Source organism: Oncorhynchus clarkii, chromosome 12, assembly GCF_045791955.1.
Source record: "Oncorhynchus clarkii lewisi isolate Uvic-CL-2024 chromosome 12, UVic_Ocla_1.0, whole genome shotgun sequence".
NCBI classification, from domain to species: domain Eukaryota; kingdom Metazoa; phylum Chordata; class Actinopteri; order Salmoniformes; family Salmonidae; genus Oncorhynchus; species Oncorhynchus clarkii.
In genome coordinates this window covers 11,931,719-11,952,274 of record NC_092158.1, presented here as the reverse complement: position 1 = coordinate 11,952,274, position 20,556 = coordinate 11,931,719, and the positions used below count along the sequence as shown (strand labels likewise).

General features: G+C 42.3%; 1 protein-coding gene across 1 annotated transcript in view; it reads left to right on the top strand.

Annotated features, from left to right (window-relative positions):
• The window catches only part of LOC139422710 (dymeclin), a 216,526-nt gene that overhangs the window by 93,652 nt on the left and 102,318 nt on the right, over nt 1–20,556 (top strand). The window contains exons 11-13 of the mRNA XM_071173985.1: nt 558–683; nt 9,794–9,907; nt 11,900–11,994. Of these exons, the coding sequence (XP_071030086.1) occupies nt 558–683; nt 9,794–9,907; nt 11,900–11,994 (335 nt within the window). The remainder of the gene's footprint in view (nt 1–557; nt 684–9,793; nt 9,908–11,899; nt 11,995–20,556) is intronic.

The following is a 20,556-nucleotide window of genomic DNA, read 5'->3' as shown; positions in this document are numbered from 1 at the left end:
TGTCCCAACCACACCACTCCCTTTCTGTCCCGCCCCCTCTCTGTTCTGTCCCGCCCCCTCTCTGTTCTGTCCTGCCCCCTCTCTGTCCCACCCACACACTACCTTTCTGTCCCGCCCCCTCTCTGTTCTGTCCCGCCCCCTCTCTGTTCTGTCCCGCCCCCTCTCTGTCCTACCCACACCACTCCCTTGCTGTCCTGCCCCCTCTCTGTTCTGTTCCGCCCCCTCTCTGTCCCACCCACACCACTCCCTTTCTGTCCCGCCCCCTCTCTGTTCTGTCCCGCCCCTTCTGTTCTGTCGTGCCCCACACCACCCTCTTTCTGTCCCGCTCCCTCTCTGTCCCACCCACACCACTCCCTTTCTGTCCCGCCCCCTCTCTGTTCTGTCCCGCCCCCTCTGTTCTGTCCTGCCCCACACCGCAGGAACACATGCAGGAGACCAGGAAGGAAAACGGAGGCATTTCTGAGTGGATTATCCTGGTTGAATAAATTGTCTAAATGAAATTAAAACCAATATGAGTAACCAACACACATGGTCATTTTCTAATTATCTTCCCTTAGGTGGTGCCCATCCTAGAGATCCTGTACCATGTGGAAGACAGGAACTCTCATCACGTCTACATGGCCCTCATCATCCTCCTCATCCTCACTGAGGACGACACCTTCAACAGATCCATACACGAGGTGGTGAGTACTGACCCCTCACTCTAACCCTCATCATCCTCCTCATCCTCACTGAGGACAACAACTTCAACAGATATGGGGGTAGGGATCGGGATTTGAAACGAACACAGTACCTCAAACAACATGAATTCCCGCTCAGTACATTCGGATTATAGACTTGGCAGACATTTCTCTGAAGGATGATTTTTAAAACGTCAGGACCTGTGCCATTTCAGATAACAACAGTAATATGATTTATGATGATTTCTCAAACATCAGGACCTGTGCCATTTCAGATAACAACAGTACTATGATTTATGATGATTTCTCCAACATCAGGACCTGTGCCATTTCAGATAAGAACAGTACTATGATTTATGATCTGTAATTTTGAATATGATTTCTCAAACCTGTCGTTTCTGCTAAGAACGGTACGTTGATGGTCACTATCCATGATTTCAAAATGCTCCCCATCCTCCTCCTCCTATCTATTTCAGTCTTCATTATTGGTCAGCTTGTCAATGAATTCAGACTATTTGAACAGAAAACCGTTAAACCATTTAGCTCACGGTGATTGACTCATTCCACTCTGTCGTTACCTTCAGTTCTGTGAATCATTTTTGACATTTTAAAGCCACCTCTCTATCTCTCTCTCATATATTCCCTCTCTCCCTCCCTAGCCGCAGTCCATTGCCTGGGCTGCATATAAATCCCTCCCTCCCTCTCTCTCCCTCTCTCGCTCTCTCTCTCGCTCTCTCTCTCGCTCTCTCTCTCCCTCTCTCTCTCTTTCCCTCTCTCTCCCCCTCTTTCCCTCTCTCTCCCCCTCTTTCCCTCTCTCTCCTTCTCTCTCCCTCTCTTTCCCCCTCTTTCCCTCTCTTTCCCTCTCTCTCCCCCTCTTTCCCTCTCTCTCCCCCTCTTTCCCTCTCTCTCCCCCTCTTTCCCTCTCTCTCCCTCTCTCTCCTTCTCTCTCCCTCTCTTTCCCTCTCTTTCCCTCTCTTTCCCTCTCTCTTTCTTCTTGCTCTCTCCCTCCCTCTCTCTCCCCCTCTCTCCCTCTCTCTCCCTCTCTCTCCCTCTCTCCCTCTTTCCCTCTCTTTCCATATACATATATAGTATATATAGATATATATACAGTATATATAGATATATATAGATATATATAGATATATATACATATATTTAAGTATGCTTTCAGTATATAGGTATATAGGTATGTTTTCCATGTATATAGATATATATAGATATATATAGATATATAGATATATATAGGATATACAGTGTATTTCAGGTATATATAGATATGTATAGATATATATTTAGGTATATTCAGTTTGTTTCAGTATATATAGGTATATTTTCAGTATATATATAGATATATAGATAGTATATAGATATATATAGATATATAGATATATATATATATATAGATATGTAGGTATATATATATATAGATATATATATAGATATATATAGATATATTCAGTATATAGATATATATACATGTATTCTCTTTCCCTCTCTCTCCCCCCCTCTCTCCCTCTCTCTCCCCCTCTCTCCCTCTCTTTCCCTCCCTCTCTCTCCCTCTCTTTCCCTCTCTCTCCCTCTCTTTCCCTCTCTCTCCCTCTATTTCCCTCTCTCTCTTTCCCTCTCTCTCTTTCCCTCTCTCTCTTTCCCTCTTTCCCTCTCTCTCTCTCTCCCTCTCTTTCCCTCTCTCCCTCTCTCTCCCTCTCTCCCTCCCTCTCTAGCCTATGGAGTTTCAGTCCATTGCCTGGGCTGCATATGAATGTGTCTCTCTCCTTATGTCCCAAATGGCACCCTATTCTCTATGTAGTGTACTACCTTCAACCAGAACCTTATGGGGATAGGATGCCATTTGGGTCTCTCTCGCGACCCCCCCCCCCCCCCCCCCCCCCCCCCCAGCAGGATATCATGAAGCTGTGGCTGCCAGCAGATCTCTAAGTCTCAATATGTTTTAGATGAAAATCCATTTCACATTGGTCTCTTTGCTGTTGTCATGTAATTTCCACTAGGTTAAATGGCAACCAAAGTCAGACATCTCTCAATGTTCGGACAGAAGTTTTTCAACATTGAACAATCTATGTGGCGGTGCTTTAGTGTTAATGGTGTCATGGGGCTGTTTGTTCAGCCTGAGATTAGACAGCCACTCTCTACTCTCCTCTCAAGCCATCCAGAGAGTGATGAGGCTGTGTAGTGACTGACTGGCTGACCAGAGGCTGTTCTGGGCCAGGGAACACACACAGCCAGCCCTGCCTCAGCCTCCTCTCTCTCTACTCTCCCCTCTAGCCATCCAGAGAGTGAGATGACTCTGTAATGCTGTTGGCTGACTTACTTACCAGAGGCTGTTCTGGGCCAGGGAACACACACAGCCAGCCCTGCCTCAGCCTCCTCTCTCTCTACTCTCCCCTCTAGCCATCCAGAGAGTGATGAGGCTGTGTAGTGACTGACTGGCTGACCAGAGGCTGTTCTGAGCCAGGGAACACACACAGCCAGCCCTGCCTCAGCCTCCTCTCTCTCTACTCTCCCCTCTAGCCATCCAGAGAGTGAGATGACTCTGTAATGCTGTTGACTGACTTGCTTACCAGAGCCTGTTCTGGGCCAGGGAACACACACAGCCAGCCCTGCCTCAGCCTCCTCTCTCTCTACTCTCCCCCTAGCCATCCAGAGATGGACAGAGATGCCATTTTTCCTGATTAACCTTTCTGATCTCCCCATCCCGGATCCGGGATCGTGAATACAGACTCAAGCTCATTACCATAACGCAACGTTAACTATTCATGAAAATCGCAAATGAAATGAAATAAATATGCTAGCTCTCAAGCTTAGCCTTTTGTTAACAACACTGTCATCTCAGATTTTCAAAATATGCTTCTCAACCATTGCAAAACAAGCATTTGTGTAACAGTATTGATGGCTAACGTAGCATTTAGCATTAGCATTCAGCTGGCAACATTTACACAAAAAAACAGAAAAGCATTCAAATAAAATCATTTACCTTTGAAGAACTTCAGATGTTTTCAATGAGGAGACTCTCAGATAGCAAATGTTCAGTTTTTCCTGAAAGATTATTTGTTTAGGACAAATCGCTCCGTTTTCTGCGTCACGTTTAGCTATGAAAAAACCCCTGTATCCAGGATTGTGTAAATCTATCAGCAAGCTCATTAGCATAACACAACGTTAACTATTTATGAAAATCGCAAATGAAATGAAATAAATATGCCATCTCTCAAGCTTAGCCTTTTGTAAACAACACTGTCATCTCAGATTTTCAAAATATGCTTCTCAACCATAGGAAAACAATCATTTGTGTAAAAGTAGCTAGCTTGCGTTAGCATTTCGCGTTAGCATTTAGCGTTAGCATTAGCGTTAGCATCCAGCACGCAACATTAACAAAAACATAAAAGCCTTCAAATAAAATCATTTACCTTTGAAGAACTTCTGATGTTTTCAATGAGGATACTCTCAGTTAGATAGCAGATGCTCAGTTTTTCCAAAAAGATTCCTTGTGTATTAGAAATAGCTCCGTTTTATACATCACATTTGGCTACCAAAAAAAATCCGAAAATTCAGTCCTCAAAACGCGAACTTTTTTCCAAATTAACTCCATAATATCGACTGAAAACATGGCAAACGTTGTTTAGAATCAATCATCAAGGTGTTTTTCACATATCTCTTCATTGATACATCGTTCTTGGACACATGCTTTCTCCCCTGAATCAAATGGTAAAGTAGAAGCAGCTGGCAATTGCGCACCGAATTCGACGCAGGACACCAGGCGGACACTTGGAAAATGTAGTCTCTTATGGTCAATCTTCCAATGATATGCCTACAAATACGTCACAATGCTGCTAAGACCTTGGGCGAACGACAGAAAGTGTAGGCTCATTCGTTGCGCAATCACAGCCATATAAGGAGAGAATGGAAAACAGAGCTTCAGAAATTCTGCTAATTCCTGGGTGATGCATCATCTTGGTTTCGCCTGTAGAATGAGTTCTGGGGCACTTACAGACAAAATCTTTGCAGATTCTGAAACTTCAGAGTGTTTTCTTTCCAAAACTGTCAAGAATATGCATAGTCGAGCATCTTTTCGTGACAAAATATCGCGCTTAAAACGGGAAAGTTTTTTATCCAAAAATGAAATAGCGCCCCTAGAGCTCTAACAGGTTAATGAGGAATTTCTACTTTTCTACAAGAATATCTCAATAACTTTCCCCTGAAACTAATATCCTTATTTTCCAGATGTTCTCTGTCACATCCCTGAGAGAGCAATGAGCCTCTGAAATACTAGGTCTACTGACCATTGAGGGAGTCATTGTTTTGATCCCAGTGTGTGATGATTGTATTCCCTGAGGGCAGAAGGCTACTGTACACCAGTTTAATCTGTATTCCCTGAGGGCAGAAGGCTACTGTACACCAGTTTAATCTGTATTCCCTGAGGGCAGAAGGCTACTGTACACCAGTTTAATCTGTATTCCCTGAGGTCAGAAGGCTACTGTACACCCGTTTAATCTGTATTCCCCGAGGGCAGAAGGCTACTGTACACCAGTTTAATCTGTATTCCCTGAGGTCAGAAGGCTACTGTACACCAGTTTAATCTGTATTCAATGAGGTCAGAAGGCTACTGTACACACTTTTAATCTGTATTCAATGAGGTCAGAAGGCTACTGTACACCAGTTTAATCTGTATTCCCTGAGGGCAGAAGGCTACTGTACACCAGTTTAATCTGTATTCCCTGAGGGCAGAAGGCTACTGTACACCAGTGTAATCTGAATTCCTTCCACCTCTTTCCTCCTCTCTTTATTTACAGACGCTATCAAAATGTATCTAGCTATTGTCATCTTCAGGAAATATATTTCTTTATTCCTGCCCAGGACATTTAGTCAACTGGTCGATTGTTTTGTCGATTAGGCTGTGGCCGACAGAGATTTCTTTAGTCATGCAGTAGTAAAAAATATATAAATATTTCAGGCTGTACAAGATACCTGTCTGATTCGTGCCTGTCTGAGTGGACTAATCCATTGTGGAGGCCGTGGGGATGGAACAGTCCATCACTAAGACATGTGCTACTGAAATTGTAACATGTGCTACTGAAACCCCAACTAAATAAAAATAATATTATTTAAAACAAACGCGGTTTCTCCCGTGTTTGATAGCAGTCGCTGTCCGCGGTTCTGAAACATCAGTGCGCTGTTGAATTGCCGCCTTTTCCTAGACCATGGTTGCTGTGTGTATAAATGCAAAGTTAACCAGCATATTGGTGTTCAGAACAATGCGGCTGAGGCTGCAGCAGAATGAGGAGATAAGAAACCCCAAGTTAATTAGGTTTATAATCAATAACCTCAATCATCCATACACATTTGAAGTCAGAAGTTTACATACACTTAGGTTGGAGCCATTAAAACTTGTTTTTCAACCACTCCACAAATGTCTTGTTAACAAACTAGAGTTTTGGCAAGTCGTTTAGGACATCTACTTTGTGCATGACACAAGTAATTTTTATAATAAGTAAAGTCATTATCATTAGTAGGCAGAGCAGGCCTCCATCATTCTTAAATGGAAGAAGTTTGGAGCCACCAAGACTCTTCCTAGAGCTGGCCGCCTGGCCAAACTGAGCAATCGGGATGACCAAGAACATAAATTGTCACTTTGACAGAGCTCCAAAGTTCCTGTGTGGAGATGGAAGAACCTTCCAGAAGGACAACCATCTCTGCAGCCCTCCACCAATCAGGTGTTTATGGTAGTGGCCAGACGGAAGCCACCTCAGTAAAAGGCACATGACAGCCCACTTGGTTTTTGCCAAAAGGCACCTGAAGGACTCAGACCAAGATCAAGATTCTCTGTTCTGATGAAACCAATATTTAACTATTTGGCCTGAATGCCAAGCGTCACGTCTGGAGGAAATCTGGCACCATCCCTACGGTGAAGCATGGTGGTGGCAGCATCATGCTGTGGGGATGTTTTTCAGTGGGAGTGACTGGGAGACTAGTCAGGATCGAGGGAAAGATGAATGGAGCGAAGTACAGACAGATCCTTGATGAAAACCGGCTCCAGAGCACTCAGGACCTCAGACTAGGGCGAAGGTTCACCTTCCAACAGGACAACGACCCCAAGCACACAGCCAAGACAATGCAGGAGTGGCTTTGGGACTAGTCTCTGAATGTACATTGATGGATACATTGATACATTTGAAACTCCTGATACTTCCTGTCTTAATCTCATTGGCAGTAATCTCATTGCCTGATAGATAAAGGTTATCTGGGGGGTTATAGGATTTGGATGTTGGTCGATGTTAAATATTTCAGGAAACAGTGGTGTCTACGAGGTTAGGAAGGAATAGTGGTATCTACTATCTACGAGATTAAGTAGGAACAGTGGTATCTACTATCTACGAGATTAGGAAGGAACAGTGGTATCTACTGTCCTACGAGATTAGGAAGGAACAGTGGTATCTACGAGATTAGGAAGGAACAGTGGTATCTACTGTCCTACGAGATTAGGAAGGAACAGTGGTATCTACTGTCTACGAGATTAGGAAGGAACAGTGGTATCTACTGTCCTACGAGATTAGGAAGGAATAGTGGTATCTACTATCTACGAGATTAAGTAGGAACAGTGGTATCTACTATCTACGAGATTAGGAAGGAATAGTGGTATCTACTATCTACGAGATTAGGAAGGAACAGTGGTATCTACTGTCCTACGAGATTAGGAAGGAATAGTGGTATCTACTATCTACGAGATTAAGTAGGAACAGTGGTATCTACTATCTACGAGATTAGGAAGGAACAGTGGTATCTACTGTGCTACGAGATTAGGAAGGAACAGTGGTATCTACTATCTACGAGATTAGGAAGGAACAGTGGTATCTACTATCTATGAGATTAGGAAGGAACAGTGGTATCTACTGTCCTACGAGATTAGGAAGGAACAGTGGTATCTACTATCTACGAGATTTGGAAGGAACAGTGGTATCTACTATCTACGAGATTAGGAAGGAACAGTGGTATCTACTGTCCTACGAGATTAGGAAGGAACAGTGGTATCTACTGTCCTACGAGATTAGGAAGGAATAGTGGTATCTACTATCTACGAGATTAAGTAGGAACAGTGGTATCTACTATCTACGAGATTAGGAAGGAACAGTGGTATCTACTGTCCTACGAGATTAGGAAGGAATAGTGGTATCTACTATCTACGAGATTAAGTAGGAACAGTGGTATCTACTATCTACGAGATTAGGAAGGAACAGTGGTATCTACTGTGCTACGAGATTAGGAAGGAACAGTGGTATCTACTATCTACGAGATTAGGAAGGAACAGTGGTATCTACTGTCCTACGAGATTAGGAAGGAACAGTGGTATCTACTATCTACGAGATTAGGAAGGAACAGTGGTATCTACTATCTACGAGATTAGGAAGGAACAGTGGTATCTACTGTCTACGAGATTAGGAAGGAACAGTGGTATCTACTATCTACGAGATTAGGAAGGAACAGTGGTATCTACGAGATTAGGCAGGAACAGTGGTATCTACTATCTACGAGATTAGGCAGGAACAGTGGTATCTACTATCTACGAGATTAGGCAGGAACAGTGGTATCTACTATCTACGAGATTAGGCAGGAACAGTGGTAGCTACTGTCTACGAGATTAGGAAGGAACAGTGGTAGCTACTATCTACGAGATTAGGCAGGAACAGTGGTAGCTACTATCTACGAGATTAGGAAGGAACAGTGGTAGCTACTATCTACGAGATTAGGCAGGAACAGTGGTAGCTACTATCTACGAGATTAGGCAGGAACAGTGGTAGCTACTATCTACGAGATTAGGAAGGAACAGTGGTATCTACTGTCCTACGAGATTAGGAAGGAACAGTGGTATCTACTATCTACGAGATTAGGAAGGAACAGTGGTATCTACTGTCCTACGAGATTAGGAAGGAACAGTGGTATCTACTGTCCTACGAGATTAGGAAGGAATAGTGGTATCTACTATCTACGAGATTAAGTAGGAACAGTGGTATCTACTATCTACGAGATTAGGAAGGAATAGTGGTATCTACTATCTACGAGATTAAGTAGGAACAGTGGTATCTACTATCTACGAGATTAGGAAGGAACAGTGGTATCTACTGTCCTACGAGATTAGGAAGGAATAGTGGTATCTACTATCTACGAGATTAAGTAGGAACAGTGGTATCTACTATCTACGAGATTAGGAAGGAACAGTGGTATCTACTGTGCTACGAGATTAGGAAGGAACAGTGGTATCTACTATCTACAAGCTTAGGAAGGAACAGTGGTATCTACTATCTATGAGATTAGGAAGGAACAGTGGTATCTACTGTCCTACGAGATTAGGAAGGAACAGTGGTATCTACTGTCCTACGAGATTAGGAAGGAACAGTGGTATCTACTATCTACGAGATTAGGAAGGAACAGTGGTATCTACGAGATTAGGAAGGAACAGTGGTATCTACTGTCTACGAGATTAGGAAGGAACAGTGGTATCTACTATCTACGAGATTAGGAAGGAACAGTGGTATCTACTATCTACGAGATTAGGCAGGAACAGTGGTATCTACTATCTACGAGATTAGGCAGGAACAGTGGTATCTACTATCTACGAGATTAGGCAGGAACAGTGGTATCTACTGTCTACGAGATTATGCAGGAACAGTGGTAGCTACTGTCTACGAGATTAGGAAGGAACAGTGGTAGCTACTATCTACGAGATTAGGCAGGAACAGTGGTAGCTACTATCTACGAGATTAGGCAGGAACAGTGGTAGCTACTGTCTACGAGATTAGGCAGGAACAGTGGTAGCTACTATCTACGAGATTAGGCAGGAACAGTGGTAGCTACTATCTACGAGATTAGGCAGGAACAGTGGTAGCTACTGTCTACGAGATTAGGCAGGAACAGTGGTAGCTACTGTCTACGAGATTAGGCAGGAACAGTGGTATCTACTATCTATGAGATTAGGAAGGAACAGTGGTATCTACTGTCTACGAGATTAGGCAGGAACAGTGGTATCTACTATCCACTAATGGGTTGTTACCTACTGTAGTAGCTACCATTTAAATAGCCATTTGTTATGTTGTCTCCCTCTCTCTCAGGTATTGAAGAACATAACGTGGTATTCAGAACGTCAGTTAACAGAGATCTCTCTGGGTAGTCTACTCATCCTGGTGGTCATACGCACCATCCAATACAACATGACACGGACCAGGGTGAGTTAAACACACATGGATGTACATGCATATGCAGCGCATGGACACACAGGGTTTTTTTCTGGATCAAAATGGGGTTTAGGTGGTGACCGTGGCTGCGGCATGCCCATGGGTGTGGTCCTGTTGGCTAATTTCCTGCAATTCTACACATTTTTGCCATCAGGCTAAGAGAGAGATTTGTACGCAATAAAATATACAAAATCAAATAAAAACGCAACATGTAAAGTTTTGGTCCATATTCAGAAAAGGCTTATCTCTCAAATGTTGTGCACAAATTTGTTTATATCCTTTTTAGTGAGCATTTCTCCTTTGCCAAGATAATCCATTACACAGGTGCACCTTGTGCTGGGGACAATAAAAGGTCACTCTAAAATGTGCAGTTTTGTCACATAAGACAATGCCACAGATTGTGTTGAGGGAGCGTGCAATTAGCATGCTGACTGCAGGAATGTCCATCAGAGTTGTTTGCCAGAGAATTGAATGATGATTTCTCTACCATAAACCGTCTCCAACGTTGTTTTTAGAGAATTAAGCAGTACGTCCAATCGGCCTCAGAACCGCAGACCAAGTGTACGGGGTCGTGTGGTCAAGTGGTTTGCTGATGTCAACATTGTGAACAGAGTGCCCCATGGTGTCGGTGGGGTTATGGGATGGGCAGGCATAAGCTACGAACAACGAACATAATTGCATTTTATTGATGGAAATTTGAATGAACAGAGATATCGTGACAAGATCCTGAGGCCCATTGTCATTACATTGATCCTCTGCCATCACATCATGTTTCAGCATGATAATGCACTGCCCCAAGGATCTGTACACACTTCCTGGAAGCTGAAAATGTTCCAGTTCTTCCATGGCCTGCATACTGACCAGACATGTCCCCCATTGAGCATGTTTGGGATGCTCTGGATTGATGTTTGCGACAATGTGTTCCAGTTCCTGATAATATCCAGCAACTTCGCACAGCCATTGAAGGGTAGTGGGACAACATTCCACAGCCATTGAAGAGGAGTGGGACAACATTCCACAGCCATTGAAGAGGAGTGGGATAACATTCCACAGCCATTGAAGAGTAGTGGGATAACATTCCACAGCCATTGAAGAGTAGTGGGATAACATTCCACAGCCATTGAAGAGGAGTGGGATAACATTCCACAGCCATTGAAGAGGAGTGGGACAACATTCCACAGCCATTGAAGCGGAGTGGGACAACATTCCACAGCCATTGAAGAGGAGTGGGACAACATTCCACAGCCATTGAAGAGGAGTGGGACAACATTCCACAGCCATTGAAGAGAAGTGGGACAGCATTCCACAGCCATTGAAGAGGAGTGGGACAACATTCCACAGGCCACAATCAACAGCCTGATCAACTATGTGAAGGAGATGTGTCACGCTGCATGAGGCAAATGGTGGTCACACCAGTGACCAACAGATCCATATCTGTATTCCCAGTCATGTGAAATCCATAGATTAGGGCCTAATGATTTTATTTCAATAACAGATTTCCATATATAATCTGTAACTCAGTAAAATCCTTGATTTTTTAAAATTTTTGTTCAATATAGATTCTCCTTTTATTTTGGTGATTGTTAGTTCTGAGATTATAAAAATATATATAAACGATATTTTCTACATACTTTTTATCTGGTTTTAGTCATTTCAGTTTTTACTGTTTGGACATAGACGGCCTGAAAAACACTTAGGCCGGCCCGCCCCAATACTTTTATATGCAGTAAAAACCCTGGACACACACACCTGCATGACCACGTACACTTTGTTTAGGCCTACTTTAGATTTTCATTTCTCATGTGTTTTTGTTCAACCTTATGTTGTTTTTAGTACTATATTGATTGTTGGGTTTAGAGTTGGCAAGAAAGGCATTTCACTGTACTTGTGCACGTGACATTAAAAGTTTAAACTATACTTAGTACGCATCTCAATGGACTTCCAGGAAGGTCATTGTACGTCTCCTTATTTCCTCTCTTCCAGGATAAGTACCTGCACACCAACTGCCTGGCAGCCCTGGCCAATATGTCAGCCCAGTTCCGCTGCTTACACCAGTACGCTGCCCAGCGCATCATCAGGTGAGGTTTAGTAGGCACTCTGTAGAACTAGTGTTGACTGTCAGCACAGACACTGGTATGGCCAAAGCATTTTAACTTAATATGCTCTTTGCTCAAACCATAGCCTACTGGCCGACTGTAGACTGAAGAGGTTTAGCAGGTCAGGGTACAGCCAGGCCTGGTGTTAGGTTAGAACAGGAGTCTCCCAACGGGTCGATCGCCAGCTACCAGTAGCTACCAGCCTACCGATGAGTAGCTCGCCAAACAATTCTGAAAGTACATGCAATTTAGGTGTTCCACCACAAACTGTCATAAACAAATCTCACAAGTATCTGACACTGCAAACTCCCAGCTACTATTTAATCAACACAACATTATCCCAACCCTGGTTATCCTCTATTGGCTTAAAAAAAAACAAATCTAACACTATCTGCCAATTAATTTCCAGCAAAATTGCCCATCTGTCTGTCTGTCTGGTGAACGCGTTTGTCTATCACTCCGTGTCTAGCCAGCCTGTTGATGTGATAACCGTCTTGTGGGTTGACAGAAAACTTTTCCCCAAATCCTTCTCAATGAAATGTTAACTGCAAAGTAGGCTTACCTAGCAGAATTATATCTGGAGGAAATACAGCGCATTCGGAAAGTATTCAAACCCCTTGACTTTTTCCACATTTTGTTACGTTATAGCCTTATACTACAATTGATTACATTGTTTTTTCCCATCATCAATCTACACACAATACCCCATAATGACAAAGCAAAAACAGGTTTTTCAAATTTTAGCAAATGTATGGAAATATCACATTTACATAAGTATTCAGACCCTTTACTCAGTACTTTGTTAAAGCACCTTTTGGCAGCGATTACAGCCTCGAGTCTTCTTGGGTGTAACGCTACAAGCTTAGCACACCTGTATTTGGCGAGTTTCTCCCATTCTTCTCTGCAGATCCTCTCAAGCTCTGTCAGGTTGGATGGGGAGCGTCGCTGCAAAGCTATTTTCAGGTTTCCAGAGATGTTCGATCTGGTTCAAGTCCAGGCTAAAGGACATTCAGAGACTTGTCCCGAAGCCACTCCTGCGTTGTCTTGGCTGTGTGCTTAGGGTTGTTATCCTGTTGGAAGGTGAAACTTCGCCCCAGTCTGAGGTCCTGCACACTCTGGAGCAGTTTTTCATCAAGGATCTCTCTGTGCTTTGCGCAGTTGACCTTTCCCTCAATCTTGACTAGTCTCCCAGTCCCTGCCGCTGAAAAACATCCCCACAGCATGATGCTGCCACCACCATGCTTCACAGCAGGGATGGTGCCAGGTTTCCTCCAGACGGGACGCTTGGAATTCAGGCCAAAGAGTTCAATCTTGGTTTCATCAGACCAGGTAATCTTGTTTCTCATGGTCTTCGAGTTCTCTAGGTGGTTTTTGGCATACTCCAAGCTGGCTGTCATGTTCTTTTTACTGAGTAGTGGATTCTGTCTGGTCACTCTACCATAAAGGCCTAATTGGTGGAGTGCTGCAGAGATGTTTGTCCTTCTAGAAGGTTCTCCCACCTTCTCCCACCTCCACAGAGAACTCTGGAGCTCTGTCAGAGTGATCATTGGATTCTTGGTAACCTCCCTGGCCCTTCTTCCCCGATTGCTCAGTTTGGCCGGGAGCCCAGCTTAAGTAAGAGTCTTGGTGGTTCCTAACTTGTTCCATTTAAGAGTGATGGAGGCCACTATGTTCTTGACAACCTTCAATGCTGCAGACATTTTTTGGAACCCTTCCCCAGATCTGTATCTCAGCACAATCCTCTCTCGGAGCTCTACGGGCAATTCCTTCAACCTCATGGCTTGGTTTTTGCTCTGACATGCACTGTCAACTGTGGGACCTTATACAGACAGATGTGTGTCTTTCCAAATCATGTGCAATCAATTGAATTTACCACAGGTGGACTCCAATCAAGTTGTAAAAACATCTCAAGGATGATCAATGGAAACAGGATGCGCCTGAGCTCAATTTCTAATCTCATAGCAAAGGGTCTGAATATTAAAGTATTTCTGTTTTTTATTTGTAATAAACATTTCTAAAACCTATTTTCTCTCTGTCATTATGGGAATTGTGTGTAGGTTAATGCGGAAAACATTTAATTTAATCAATTTTAGATGTGGAAAAAGGGAAGAGGTCTGAATACTTTCCGAATGCACTGTAATCATTTTTTATCTGTTATTGGTTATTTGATAACTTTGCCATGAATTGAGCAGCAGCAGTACAGAACCATTGCTAGATCAGCACATTAGGTGGCACATTGCTCACTCGCTAGATGCACAATTAAAGGGACAGATTTTTGCGGGCATTGATTAGAATCCCCATTAGCCGGCGCCACGGGGGATCCAGCTAGTCTTACTGGGGTCTAAACACATAACAAAAAAGACATTACGGACAAAAGTCTTTACATTTGAAATGATTAAACAAATATTAACATGTAGCGTGTGTGCATCTATGCGTTGTTGCTTTATTCATTTTTGAACCCAGGTTTGCTGTTCACCCACCCTATATAAAATGGAAGGGAGTTCCGTGCACTAATGGCTCTGTATAATACTGTACATTTCCTTGAATTTGTTCTGGACCTGGGGACTGTGAAAAGACCCCTGGTGGCATGTGTGGTGGGTGGAGTAAGTGTGTGTGTAAGTTGACTACGCAAAAAAGAATGAATTTCCAACACATTGTTTCTTATAAAAAACAAGAACTGACTCAGTCAGTCTTTCCTCAACTCTCAGCCAAGTATTAGTATTAGCCCTCTGATTACAACGAAGAGCAAGATGTGCCATGGTTCTGGGCCAGGTGTAGCTTAACTAGGTCTTTCTTTGCTGCACTTGAACATATGACTGGACAATAATCAAGATAAGATTTTTTTAATGTATTATTATTTTATTTTACCTTTATTTAACTAGGCAAGTCAGTTAAGAACAACTACTTATTTTCAATGACGGCCTAGGAACAGCCTGTTCAGGGGCAGAACGACAGACTTGCCAGCTCGGGAGTTTTGAACTTGCAACCTTCCGGTTGCTAGTCCAACACTCTAACCACTAGGCCCCTAGGCTACCCCTAGGCTACCCCTGCCCCTAGGCTACCCTAGAGCCCGCAGGACTTGCTTTGTGGAGTGTGTTGTCAAAAAAGCAGAGCATCTCGTTATTGCAGACATACTTCAACTCCTCTTTACAACCGTTTAATCTCTGTTTTGACCATGAAAGTTTACAATCTGAGGTTACACCAAGTAACTTTGGTCTACTCAACTTGTTCAACAGCCAGCACCATTCATTGCATGCCTCAGCTGAGGTCTTGAACTTAGGGAATGATTTGTACCAAATGCAATGCTCTTCATTTCAGTGACTTCATTATATGAGGTTGCTGATGCATATATGGTTGAATCATCAGCATCATACATTGACTCATGTGCTTTGTTTAATGCCAGTGGCAGGTCATGGGTAAAAATAGGAAAGAGTAGAGGGCCTAGAGAGCTGCCCTGCGGTACACCACACTTGACATGTTTGATATTAGAGAAGCTTCCATTAAAGAAAACCCTCTGAATTCTATTAGATAGCTCTGAATCCACGATATGGCAGAGGTTGAAAAGCCATAACACATACATTTTCTCAACAACAGGTTATGGTCGATAATGTCAAAGGCTGCACTGAAATGTAACAGTACAGCTCCCACAATCTTCTTATTATCAATTTCTTTCAACCAATCATCAGTCATTTGTGTCAGTACAGTACATGTTGAGTGTCCTTCTCTATAAGCATGTTGAAAGTCTGTTGTTAATTTGTTTACAGAGTAATGGCATTGTATTTTTATCAAACACAATTCTTCCAGCAGTTTGCAGCAAGCTGATAGGTCTCCTGTTAGAACCCGTAAAGGCTGCTTTACCACTCTTGGGAAGCGGAATGACTTTGGCTTCCCTCCAGGCCTGAGGATAAAGACCTTTCCTCTAGGCTCAGATTATAGGTATGACAGATAGGAGTGGCTGTAGAGTCAGCTACCATCCTCAGTAACTTTCCATCTAAGTTGTCAATGCCAGGAGGTTTGTCGTTATTGATCGATAACGATACATTTTCCACCTCTCCTGCATTAACTTCACAAAATTCAAACATACAAAGCTTTTCTTTTGTTATTAGCTTTTTTATGCATTTAGTACAATGGCTCACCGTTCGTTTTTTGGCATTTCCTGCCTAAATTTGCTCACTTTGCCAATTAAGTTATCATTAAAATATTTCTCAACATCAAATGGTTTTGTGATTGATACGCCATCTGATTCAATGAAAGATGGAGTTGAATTAGTTTTTCTGCCCATAATTACATTTAAAGTACTCAAGTTTTTCCCCCCATTTTTCTTTGTCATTGATCTTGGCTTCATAATAATTTCTTCTTTTTGTCACATAATTTCTGAATTTGCAGTAAATCAGCCAGTCCGATGGGCAGCCAGACTTATTAGCCACTCCTTTTGTCCATCTTTTTCAACCATAGTTTTTTAATTCCTCATCAATCCATTGAGCATTAATAGTTCTAACAGGTGCATGTTCATCAATAATTGGAGGAAGCATAAATTCATCAAGTGCAGTGTCTGGACCAGCGAATATTTGTATTGTCATAGGCACAGCTTATATTCTACAATATTAGGAAAAATATGATCAATACATGTGGATTATCTCCTGTAGTGTTTGTAAACACAGTGTTAACACTCAGTATCTAAATACTGTGTAAAATGCTCGACTGTGTACATCACATAGACTGAGAGGTTTACTTTCTTGGGGACCTGAATATTGATTGGTTATCATCAAGAAGAAGCTTCTCACTGTAACCAGTGCCTGTAATCTGGTTCAGGTTATTAATCAACCTACCAGATTTGGTGGCCTATAGCAACACCCCAAAAGAAAAGGCTTTAGATGTGCAAGGTGAACCTGCAACCACAACACTTCAATAACACTTTACATAACATATTCTCTAAGCATTACAGGGTTATGGCTCTGAATATATACAGCAACACCTCCCCAATAAGCGTTCCTGTCTCTTCTATTTTTTATATATATTTATTTATTAAAAAGATGAGAGAGGCCTGTAATTTTTATCATAGGTACACTTCAACTATGACAGACAAAATTAGAAAAAAAATCCAGAAAATCACATTGTAGGATTTTTAATTAATTTATTTGCAAATTATGGTGGAAAATAAGTATTTGGTCAATAACAAAAGTTTATCTCAATACTTTGTTATATACCCTTTGTTGGCAATGACAGAGGTCAAACGTTTTCTGTAAGTCTTCACAAGGTTTTCACACACTGTTGCTGGTATTTTGGCCCATTCCTCCATGCAGATCTCCTCTAGAGCAGTGATGTTTTGGGGCTGTTGCTGGGCAACACGGACTTTCAACTCCCTCCAAAGATTTTCTATGGGGTTGAGATCTGGAGACTGGCTAGGCCACTCCAGGACCTTGAAATGCTTCTTATGAAGCCACTCCTTCGTTGCCCGGGCGGTGTGTTTGGGATCATTGTCATGCTAAAAAGACCCAGCCATGTTTCATCTTCAATGCCCTTGCTGATGGAAGGAGGTTTTCACTCTGGCTGGTTTCTTTCAGGAGACACCCTGTATTCATGGGTGGGTGCTACCGTTTTCATTTTAGACGACATTGAATTAAACATTTATATCAAGGGGACCCTACAATTTAAGAGGTTAATTAAATGCCCTGATGACTTGATACACAACAACATATTCCAGATTGCCTCGGTAGCTCTAAGCACACAAACACACTCACTCAAACACTTACTCCACCCTGATTATGTAATCGAGTTGGTCATTAGACAGACATTAGTCATAGTTTGTGAAATATTCATCTTTCCATTTATATATGCAGTAGCCTAAGCATTGAGATCTCTGCACTGTAGCATCAGAATGTCGTCCAGCCTTTGAAATGCTGTCGCTCTATTCTTCATGATACCTCCATGTTAGACCACTAGACTGGCTGTCAGTCTGCGGTTGGCTCTGAATAAAGACATTATCACGTCTCGCGGGTACTCTCCAGCTGTGAAGCACTCAGTTAGTCAGTCAGTGATGGTAACACTAATGGTTCCAAGCTGTTGAAAGGAAGGAGGATTCACGCATGCACAGGATTCTCCTCTGCTCTCTGTGGTTAGGAGACTTAACTGTATGAAAGAATGAGACTGTGAAGGGCCAGACCAGTGAGTCACTGACCCAGCACACAGCCCATTTTACCAGATGGACCCCGGCTAGGACCACACACTTCCTGGCCATGCTCGCTCACTGTCACGGGACAGCTAACCAAAACGACCACACGAGCACTCTTCCTCTCATCAATTCTTTCAGGATTATTTACCGCTGTTGCATGACCACGGGGAAGTGGAAACAGAAATACTCTTTGCGTAGGTGGACACACACACACACACACACACACACAATCCACCGTGTTTTATGATGACTAAGAGAGTAGCCTGAAGACACTATTGTCCGTGTCTTCACTGTTTAGGGATGTAGTTGTGGGGAAGGTAATGTAGTACATTTGTGATTTTGGCGGTTTAGGGATACGGTGGTGGGTGGGGAAGGTTATGTAGTACATTTGTGATTTTGGCGGTTTAGGGATACGGTGGTGGGTGGGGAAGGTAATGTAGTACATTCATGATTTTGCTCTCAGGGGAATTTCCTCCTGGAATTTCCAAATGTCAGATTTGCACATTTTCTGTCAAGGATTTTTTGATATTAATTGACACTTAAAAGAAAAATCACTTTTTAGGTCCATATATTCAGAGGCAGCAGAGGATGAAAGGGCTTTCCACTACGTTAGTGAACACTTCCGTCTTCATCCCTCTATTCCTTCCCAGATGGGCAGTGACATGAATGTGTGAATAGCTCGCAGATTAGATTTGACTGTGCGTCAGTTGGTAAGAGGAACGTGTGGCGCTTGTGAGGAAAGGAGGAACGCATGTTATTATCATTTTACACTGTCTTCATATCGGCATCTCAGGCGCTTTGCAATCAACCACCAAGCCTCCTTTCATCATCACGCTACACTGTAGTTTTCCCAAACAAATATTATAACCTTATTGTGGGAATTCTAAGAGCATGTTAAGTCTGTCTATAACTCCAATCCATGGGCAAAGCATTGATTATAAATGAACAGTCAATGTCATAAAGGAGAAGCACCTATCTATACCAATGATTTTACTGCATGCTCAAGGCTAATGTCAATGTTAGCGCTACAGAGAATGATAGAAGGAGTGGATTTCCTGTCTGCTGAGCCTAGTTTAGTTGGATCAATCACATACAGTTGAAGTCGGAAGTTTAAATACACTTAGGTTGGAGTCATTAAAACTCGTTTTTCAACCACTTCAGAAATGTCTTGTTAACAAACTATAGTTTTGGCAAGTCTGTTAGGACATCTATGTTGTGCATAACACAAGTAATTAGATTATTTCATTTATAATTCACTGTGTCACAGTAAACTTCTGACCCACTGGGAATGTGATGAAAGAAATAAAAGATTAAATGAATCATTCTCGATACTATTATTCTGACATTTCACATTCTTAAAGTAAAGTGATGATCTTAACTGACCTCAGACAGGGAATTTTTACTGGGATTAAATGTCAGGAATTGTGAAAAACTGAGTTTAAATGTATTTGGCTAAGAAGTATGTAGACTTCTGACTTCAACTGTATATAACAATGTATTATAATATGCATTTGACTACCTCAGTCACTGTGGCTGTATTGTTACAAGTGAAAAACCCAAATCTGCTGCCTTTTCACCTCTTTTACTATGCCACCCTTTTTATTAACAACATATTCTCAGCTCTTCTCCAGAAAAACACTTATCAAACAAAAAACAGACAAAATAAATATATATTTTTTTTCAATTTTTCCCTCCTCTCCTCTGTTGCCCTTGTCTTTCAGGTGTGACAGCCTCCACATGAGGAGATACTGTTCTTTACAAGGATACTGTTCTGTACAATATGCATACTACCGTTCAAAGGTTTGGTGTCACTTAGAAATGTCCTTGTTTTCCATGAAAACATACATGAAATTAGTTGCAAAATGAATAGGAAATATAGTCAAGACGTTGACAACGTTATAAATAATGATTTTTAATTGAAATAATAATTGTCCTTCAAACGTAGTTTTCGTCAAAGAATCCTCCATTTGCAGCAATTACAGCCTTGCAGACCATTGGCATTCTAGTTGTCAATTTGTTGAGGTAATCTGAAGAGATTTCACCCCATGCTTTTTTCCAATCTTCCTCTGTCCAGTGTCTGTGTTCTTTTGCCCATCTTAATATTTTATTTTTATTGGCTAGTCTGAGATATTGCTTTGTCTTTGCAACTCTGCCGAAAGGTCAGCATCCCAGATTGGCCTCTTCACTGTTGACTTTGAGACTGGTGTTTTGCAGGTACTCTTTACTGAAGCTGCCAGTTGAGGACTTGTGAGGCATCTGTTTCTCAAACTAGACAGTCTAATGTACTTGTCCTCTTGCTCAGTTGTGCACCGGGGCCTCCCAATCCACTTTCTATTCTGGTTAGTGCCAGTTTGCGCTGTTCTGTGAAGGGA